Here is an 8,470-nt window from a genome sequence, read left to right as displayed (position 1 = left end):
GGGGCCACAGGCAGTCAGGGGGGGCCGGGGGGCCACATGCAGACAAGATCAGGAACGGAAAGGGCCCTGGAAGACCCAGGCAAACCCCCTTCCTTAAGGGGACTCAGCCTTTGGCTTCCAGGCACTTGAGCCTTCCCATACATTTGCCACGTCACTTGTGACACCTCCCTTCCCCCCCGGGTACCTGACTGGACACGGGGGCCAGCCAGGTGCCACAGAAACCCTCCAGCTGCGATGTGCGGACTGGGCAGAGGTGGGGTAGGTGCCGAACACCAGCGAGACGGCATCAGGGGGAACCCGTGACGGGATTCGCGTCCTTGCAAGGACGATGCCCCAGAGCTCACACTCGTCAGCCTCACGAGGACCCTGTCTCGCGGTGAGGACGCACGGTCTGCAGCAGAAAGCAACGGTCCCCAGGGCCTGCCGCTGCACCCCGGCCAGGCCCCGCTCCGTGGCACTGGCTATATTGCCCAAGCCACCAGCCGAGACGCGCCGCCTTACCGCTAAGGCCCCGGGGCGGGAATCCTACACACCTCTGTCAACCCTCGGACAGGAGGCACAGGGAGGCCGGCCAGGGGTGAGGCGGAGGAGGCCCTTGAAGGCAAGAGCTTCCACAAGGAGAAACAATCCACTAAGTCAGCAAGGCAGGAGCCGGCGTGGACAGGAGGCCACCTGCCTCTGCCCCTGAGAGCCACAACCTGGGGGCCTTGGGGGGGACGCCCACTCGCCCGGCTGCTGTCGCCGGAACCCACCGGACACTAAGCCAAGCCTGTGACAGGAGGAGGAGCCTGAGGAGGGGGACAGTGGCTGGGCAGGCGATGACCCCAGGCAGCCACTCCCCCAGGGAAGAGGGGACGCGCACCGGGGGCAGTACTTGGTGGCCCTTGAGAGTCGCCAGGAGACCATCCTCTGAATCAGCTTCCCGCCTGTGTGGCTGGGTGCTCCTTTCGGGGCTGGGAAGGTCACGTGTGCCCGGGACAAGCGGGGCAAGTGCTCAGGGGGCGTGGCCCTGAAGCCCACTGCTGCGTCCACAGCAAACCCCGGACACGGCCTCATGGCCGGCCATGCAGACGCACGCACACAGCGCAGACGCAATTACCTTCGGCCTTCTCGTAGACGGCCACGGCCCCGTTGACCAGGCCGGCATACAGGTGCTGGGGCGTGCAGGCAAGGCTCATGACCGTGGACTTGTCAGGGGCAAAGAAGTGCTGCAGACGCACTTTCTTGGAGCCCTGGCTGCTCTTGTAAATGGAGATGCTTCGAGAGAAGAATGAACCTTGTCAGTGCGTTTGCTCCGGACGGGAGGGAGCCATGTGCTCGTGACGAACCGGCCCTTCCAGCCTCCTCCCACCTCCGGCCCCGCACAGAAACGCGGCTGCCACACTGCTCTTTTCTCTTTACTTATTAACAAAATTTTTTTATGTTTATTTATTTTTGAGCGAGAGACAGACACAGTGTGAAGGGGGGAGGGGCAGAAAGAGGGAGACAAAGAATCCGAAGCAGGTTCCGGGTTCTGAGCTGTCAGCACAAAGCCCGACACGAGGCTCAAACCCACGGACCATGAGATCTTGACCTGGGCTGAAGTGGGACACCTAACCGACTGAGCCCCCCAGGCGCCCCTCTTCCTTTTATCTTAAAGGAGAAACTCTGGGTTACACAGGTTTTTTAAAAAATTACTTCTTCTGACCTAACGTGACACTTTACTTCAGGAAAATGGTTTTTACTTTCCTTTAAAAGGGGTCTGTGTTGGGGCACCAGGGTGGCTAAGTCAGTTGAGCGTCCGGCTTCAGCTCAGGTCATGATCTCACGGTCTGTGGGTTCGAGCCCCGCGTTGGGCTCTGTGCTGACAGCTCGGAGCCTGGAGCTGCTTCAGATTCTGTGTCTCCCTTTTCTCTGCCCCTCCCCCCACTTATACTCCGTTTTGTCTCAGTAATAAAATAAACATAAAAAATTAAAAATAAAATAAAAGGTGTCTGTGTTGATATGTCACGGCACAGACCCTGGCCCTGAGTACCTTCTCTTTTAAAAGCAGGGATAGGAAGGGGCAGGTCCGGGGAAGGCGCAGGCAGCGCTGCAGTCCCCGCGTCATCCCCGCGGGCGCGCCGCTGGCTGTGTCCCAGGACAGTGACCCCAGGCACTCCCACTGCTGGCGTGCCCCCCCACAGATGGAGCAGGCGGCAGTCGACTCCTGGGGGGGGATGTGGCACGAGCGGACTCACCTCCCCTCCTCGGTGCCCAGGCAGATGGTGGGCACGCCCGGTGCCCTCCCAGCCGTGGCCCCAGGCTCCGCAGGGATGAACACCATGCACAGGGTCCGGGACTCCACGTTGAAGCACTCGATGACCTTGGGGCTGGAGCTCTGGAAGGACACGATGGCGATCTGGCCCATCTGGCTGGTGCAGCTTCCAATCTGAGGCAGGGGTGGGGGGAGAGGGGCGGCTGGAAATGGCCACAGACTCGGAGCCCTGACACTCCGTGGCAGTGAGGAGCATCGACGTGCCCGTGAGGACCAATGCAATTAGGAGGGTCACGGGCGCCTAACCTGCTGCCAGAGCGGCTTCCTTTCAACTCACGAGGCTCCTGTTGCAGTTACTCTCCGTAACAAGAGCAGAGTTCAGCTTTTTAGGACGTGCACTTCCATCCCTGAGAAACCACGTCCCGGCACCGCGGGCCTCGGCTGCTCCGGCCCCACGCAGGTGAGTGCCGCTCTGAGTGCTTTCACCCTAGCGCTCACACGGGAAAAGGCGCGCTGGAGACAGGGCAGTGTCAGAACGCCCCCCTACGGGGTCTCCGGCGTGCATGCACGAGGCAGTGTGCCCGCTGTCGCCGGGGAGGCTGCGAACCCACCTGCCGGGCCACGGGGCACACTCGGCCAACTGTTTCCAACGTGCAGTTAAACTGTTCGGCTTTATTTATTTTTTTGTTTTTGAGAGAGAGAGTGTGTGAGCAGGGTAGGGGCAAAGAGAGAGAGACACAGAATCTGAAGCAGCTCCAGGCTCTGAGCTGTCAGCACAGAGCCCGACGCGGGGCTCGAACCCACGAATGTGGGATCATGACCTGAGCCGAAGCCGGACGCTCAACCGACGGAGCCCCCCGGGCGCCCCAAAGTTAAACTGTCATTTAAGTGGGAAAGAGTGGGCCCTTGTTCAGGGGAGAACACAGGGCTCGAGAGGTCCTGGAGGGAAAGCCGGCCCGGGCAGGTGGTGTCTGGGCTTCCTGGACCCTTTCTCCTTCGCGCCAGCTTTGCGAACGTTGCCACACCCTCCTGGCCCCTATGCAGGTCTCCATGCTGCAGGTAAGTGTCCTGCTCTGACAGCCATCTGGGGACGGGTGCCACTGCCTGGCCCTGCTCTGGCTGGCGGGCACGGGGTGTGACCAGGAGAGGGAATGAGGCACCAATTCCATGTCCAATTGATGGGAAAAGTCTCTTAACATTCAAAACCCTTGGGGAGAGAAACCCATCCCGCCCTTGGCCGTGGGGTGCACAGGACAGCCGGTGAAGGAGGCGGTCCCTTCGGCAGACTCAGGGAGGGCGCTGACCACGCACAGGCACTGGCCGTGGGAAGGGGAGGGCGCCTGAGCGCTGGACGGCTCGGAGCAGAAGGCAGCAGGGCGCCTGTCGGGGAGGTCTGGGGGCGCAGGGAAGGGGGCACAGGAGGCCTCAAAACGCAGTATGTGGGGACGCGCTCTGGTTTGCAGGAACCAGAAATACCTGCTTCAACTGCAGCCTAATTCAAATGCAGTATTTCATTTGGAACAAATTAATGTTAATTGCTAAGTTTCCAGTGTAAAAAAGCCAGCAATGCCTTGGAAGGGGAAAAAAAAAAATCTCATGCAATTTAACCACCCAAACTGAAGGAATACTTATTTTCATGTTAGTTAAGTTGGTTGAATATAATCTGGTAAAATTTTAGAAGAAGAAGAAAACGCAGGGCATTCTAATTCCTGAGAATCGCAGTCTTTTCTGGAAGGGCTCAGCCCCCTCCGGGGTCGCGACTTCGTGTTTATAAGCACAGCCGAGACATACTGGCTGCCGTTCTAAGTCTGAACCTTTCACACCCACGCCCCCTCGTCACACGGCTCAGGACTGATGCCTCAGGGACCCGCGTGACAGACACGCAGTCGCCTTACCCACAGGAAGCCGTGCGCCGTGGACGAGGAGTCTGGCTGAACCTCATTACTCACGCAGGGCTCCGGGTTGTAGGCGGCGCATTCGATCTGATGGGAATGAAATCAAACGCCCACATTTAAAACAGGACCGGGGGACATCCAGGCCGCATGGCACCTGAGCGGATGACGACGTGTGACATTTAGAGGAACTGCAGGTGATTACTTATTAGAGATTCCAACGGGAGAAGAAACACAGACAAAAATCGGCGTTTTGCAGGCAAACCCCTAGGGAGCCGCGTCAGGCCTCCCTTGGGCATCTTCAGGCCCAGGATGCGCCACCAAAGTCTCAGAGCACACGGGGGTGGCGTCCCCGACACGCGGCATGGGCACGCGGGCCACCGTCCTCCCTCCATCCGCCCGCCCGCCTCCCCTCGGGGCCACAGGTCCGAGTGTTGGCCCTAGACCGGGGAGAAGCAGGAACGTGTTTACTTGTGTCTCACACACACACACGCATCCCCATGTCCCCAAAGGCGCCTGCTGCGGGGCTGACGGGACCATGAACCAAACGCCACAGGCACGGGCTCGCTTGAGCAAACAGGCGTGGCCCTCCCGGCAAACACGAGGCCTCTGCTCGGACCCGCCGTGGGCACGGGATGCCGCCAAGCAACGGGCAGCAGAGCCAACAGACCGGAGCCGTGCGCCCTCGAAGGGCTAACAGCGCCTGGCCGGAGTCAGGGGCGGCGAGAACACCGGCACCAGGCCGACCTGACCGCTGAGCAGAAAGCAGGCTTCCATCTTCGTGCTCTGACACCCTAAATGGTCCCCAATCACAGAGCCCTGGAGAGGTGGTAACCATGGCTGACCTGAAGTGACAACATGGGGGGCTGTCCCCACCGGGACCAGGAGGGGAGGCGGGCGGTGGGCCCTGCCTCCCAGCCCAGCCGCCCCTCACCTTGAACTCCTGCTGCTTGGCCACCGTCACTGCCATGTGTCCCACGAGGAGGGGGTGTCTCTCCTTCTTGATCTGGTTCCCGTCGTCCTCCACGCAGAACCAGCCCATGTGGTTCTCCTCCTCTGCGCTCAGGTAGAAGAAGGGGGACGGACAGCCCTGAGCCACCCACGGCCTCCTGGGGGCCGAGCCGACCCCGGACCTGGGCCTCCCATCCCGCACAGGGACCCTGGGCCCGGGCCCCCCATCTCCGTGCATGGACCCCAGGCCCCCCATCCCAAGCAGGGACACTGGACCCGGGCCCCCCATCCCGCACGGGGACCTGGGACCCAGAGGGACCCCAGGCCGGGCCCCCCATCCTGCGTGTGGACCCTGGACCGGCCCCCCCATCCCACACGGGGACCCTGGGCCTGGGCCCCCCCATCCCGCACGGGGACCTGGGACCCGGAGGGACCCCAGGCCGGGCCCCCCATCCTGCGTGGGGACCCTGGACCGGGCCCCCCATCTCCGTGCATGGACCCCGGGCCCCCCATCCCGCCCATGGACCCCGGGCCCGGGGAGACTGCAGAGCTAAACACTCGTCTTTGGACAACAGCACAATCTTTCCTCCAGGGAAGGGAGCAGGTTCACCGCCTCGCTCTGAGAAAGCGCGCCCACCCAGTCCTGTCCCCCCCACGGCACTGATGCAACGGGCTGAGGGATCGCGCTTGTAAAGCGCCTAGAGCTGTCTTCCCCGACCCTGTTCTTAAAGCCACTGAGACGTTCAAATTCAAGTACCACGGCTACAGCGAGAGGGTTTCTGACGCGGTGCGGCGGTACAGGAGGAAGAGGAAATAAAGGAATCTCCTGCTCCCAAGCAAGTTGTCCACCTCAGCTTCGGACTCGTAATTAAAGCTCTTAAAGACACAGGGAGCTCATTTCCAGGGTCAGCCCACTCCTCAGGGAGCGGCCCGTTTCCTGGCTTGGGGACTCACCGAGGAGCCTGGCCTGATAAAGAATCAGATTATTCAGGAAGACGGGCAGGTGAGGGCCGCACAGGACGAGAGCCTGTCACTAATCACAGCTCCCGGGGCGGGGGGGGGGGGGGGAGCACTATGAGGCCCGATTCTCTTCTGAATCGTATTTTCACTTAACAGACTTCATCTCAAAGAGAAGCGCACGTGCACGTGCACACAATACCCAGGGTGAGCTGACCGACAGCCCCCGGTGTGTAAGTCACATCTACCTACACAGGTCTAGAGAGGGCGGTGTGCCCGGTGTGTGGACCGAGAGACAGCAGGGCGGCAGACAAAGGAGCAAGAAAGTAACCATGAAGTCATTCCTCTCCGATCGAACTACAGGCTTTCCTTTTCCTGCCGGTGGACCGTGGGGTGACGATTCGGTGGCACCCCGCACCTCCTCCCGGGTTGGGGAGGGAACCATGGCTCAACCAGCCCCGAATCCCAACGCCAGGGCTGCAGACTCACAGGCCTCTTACGGTGCGTGTTGATGGTCTCAGTTGATGTCAATGTTTTGTTACAGTAAAATGGAAAGCTTCCTTACAATCTCTAATCTGTAACATAGAGGTCTTAAAAACTCACTCGTCCTGGAGCTACTTTTTCCTGTTTAAAAGCATTCTTTCAGGGACACCTGGTGGCTCAGTCAGTTGAGCACCGACTTCGGCTCAGGTCATGATTCTAGAGTTCATGGGTTCGAGCCTCGTGTCCAGCTCTGTGCTGACAGCTCAGAGCCAGGAAGCTGCTCCAGATTCTGTCTCCCTCTCTCTCTGCCCCTTTCCTGCTCACGCTCTGTCTCTCTCCCTCAAAAACACATAAACGTCAAAAAAAGTACACGCCCTCAGGTGAAGGGATGCATCTACCGGCGAGATCATCCTCGACCGTGGTTCTATCGTCCCAAGTCCCTGTGTCCCCGTCGTGGGGAGAACCAGAGGACCAGCGAACGCGCCCGGCCTCTTGTGCGACCCGTGCCCCGCGCTTACCCAGGGCGAGCTTGGCCATCTGCAGGCTGTTGGTCCAGGACTCCTTGATGGCGGGTGTGAACGTATTGAACACGGCTGTGAAGAAGGTGGGCCGCCCGGACCTGCCGGGGACAGGGAGGGGCATTCACCTCACGCGGCGCGCTGCTCCCGGGAGAGCGCGTCCAAGCCCGGCCGCCCGGCGCCATCAGCGGACCACGAAGGCGGGCTCCGCAACAAAGGGCCGGTCCCCGGGCGAGCAGGCCCCCTGCGGGGTCGCTGCTAACCTGTCCTGCCTCCCCGGCAGCTGCAGCTGGATCCTGCAACAGTCCGCGGCCCTGATCTCCTCTTCCTTCTTCAGAATGAGCCTCTGCAAACCCGACGTCCAGTCGTGGGCGACCGACTGGTTCAAGTTCTGCCCAGGAGACACACGCACATGATACATGTGTTAAAAGCGGGGGCCCGACGCCCAGGAGGAGGGCAGGAGGCCGGGTCAGGAGAGGTCAGGGGAGACAGTAACACTGGTGTCGGATTCCACACACGAGCCCCGGGGCCCGGGCCGCCTGGTGGCCTGGCTGAGACGTCTCTAAGGGGAACTGCTACTCAAGTCCACGCGCAAAGGAAGGAAAGTGACCCTGAGATAGTTCCGCCCCCGCCCCCCCAAGCGGGAGGAAACACGCCGTAGTTCTCCCCTCTGCTGGGACCCAGAGGCGCGGCCACGCGGACAAGGGCTTCGCAGTGACAAAAGAACTGTGAGTCATGCGGCTTCGACCGTTACCTGATAGTGTCCCTTGAGGTTCCCGATCAGCTGAGAGATCTGGCCGACGACGTTCAGGTCGTGCAGGAGGTTCTGCAAGTCCCGGTACAGCTGCCCCGGCCCCACGTACACCTGGCCTGCAAAACAAGCCGCGGCGCGGCTCTGAGGCCACGTCGGCGCCCGTGCTGGGCGAGGAGGGGCCGCAATGCGGATCCCGGCTGATTCAGAAGGTTTTTACAAAGCGGGTGCCTTCAAGCGTTTGGTAGTTTTTCCTTTTCTAACTTTTAATTGTGGAATGGTTTCAGACTCAGAGGAAAGACGCAGTCGCACACGCCCTTCACCCACCATCCCGGGAACCACATGGACAGGGCACCGCCGCGTGACCGGCAGCCCCCCACTCACGGCATCTTGTGGCCGTGCACCCGATGCGTGGTCCCACGCGCCCTCAGTGCTGCCGTCTCCTGAACTCCCCTCCAGTCTGGGCCTGTTCCTCGGGCATCTTCCACGACCCCGGCTTCGTGACCCCAGCCGGTGCGCGGTTCCGCGGCACATCTCCCGCGTCACGGTGCGCGGTTCCGCGGCACATCTCCCGCGTTACGGGGCGCGGTTCCGCGGCACATCTCCCGCGTTACGGGGCGCGGTTCCGCGGCACATCTCCCGCGTTACGGGGCGCGGTTCCGCGGCACATCTCCCATGTCAC

At 61.3% G+C, this 8,470-nt stretch overlaps 1 protein-coding gene across 1 annotated transcript in view; it reads right to left on the bottom strand.

Annotated features, from left to right (window-relative positions):
* Positions 1-8,470, bottom strand: part of ARHGEF10 (Rho guanine nucleotide exchange factor 10) — an 81,311-nt gene that overhangs the window by 15,466 nt on the left and 57,375 nt on the right. The window contains exons 20-26 of the mRNA XM_029933186.1: positions 7,792-7,907; positions 7,301-7,428; positions 7,038-7,138; positions 5,063-5,184; positions 4,132-4,218; positions 2,220-2,410; positions 1,100-1,257 (exon numbers count right to left, since the gene is read on the bottom strand). Of these exons, the coding sequence (XP_029789046.1) occupies positions 1,100-1,257; positions 2,220-2,410; positions 4,132-4,218; positions 5,063-5,184; positions 7,038-7,138; positions 7,301-7,428; positions 7,792-7,907 (903 nt within the window). The remainder of the gene's footprint in view (positions 1-1,099; positions 1,258-2,219; positions 2,411-4,131; positions 4,219-5,062; positions 5,185-7,037; positions 7,139-7,300; positions 7,429-7,791; positions 7,908-8,470) is intronic.

Source organism: Suricata suricatta, chromosome 1 (genome assembly GCF_006229205.1).
Source record: "Suricata suricatta isolate VVHF042 chromosome 1, meerkat_22Aug2017_6uvM2_HiC, whole genome shotgun sequence".
Lineage (NCBI taxonomy): Eukaryota > Metazoa > Chordata > Mammalia > Carnivora > Herpestidae > Suricata > Suricata suricatta.
This window is presented reverse-complemented; position numbering and strand designations above follow the sequence as displayed.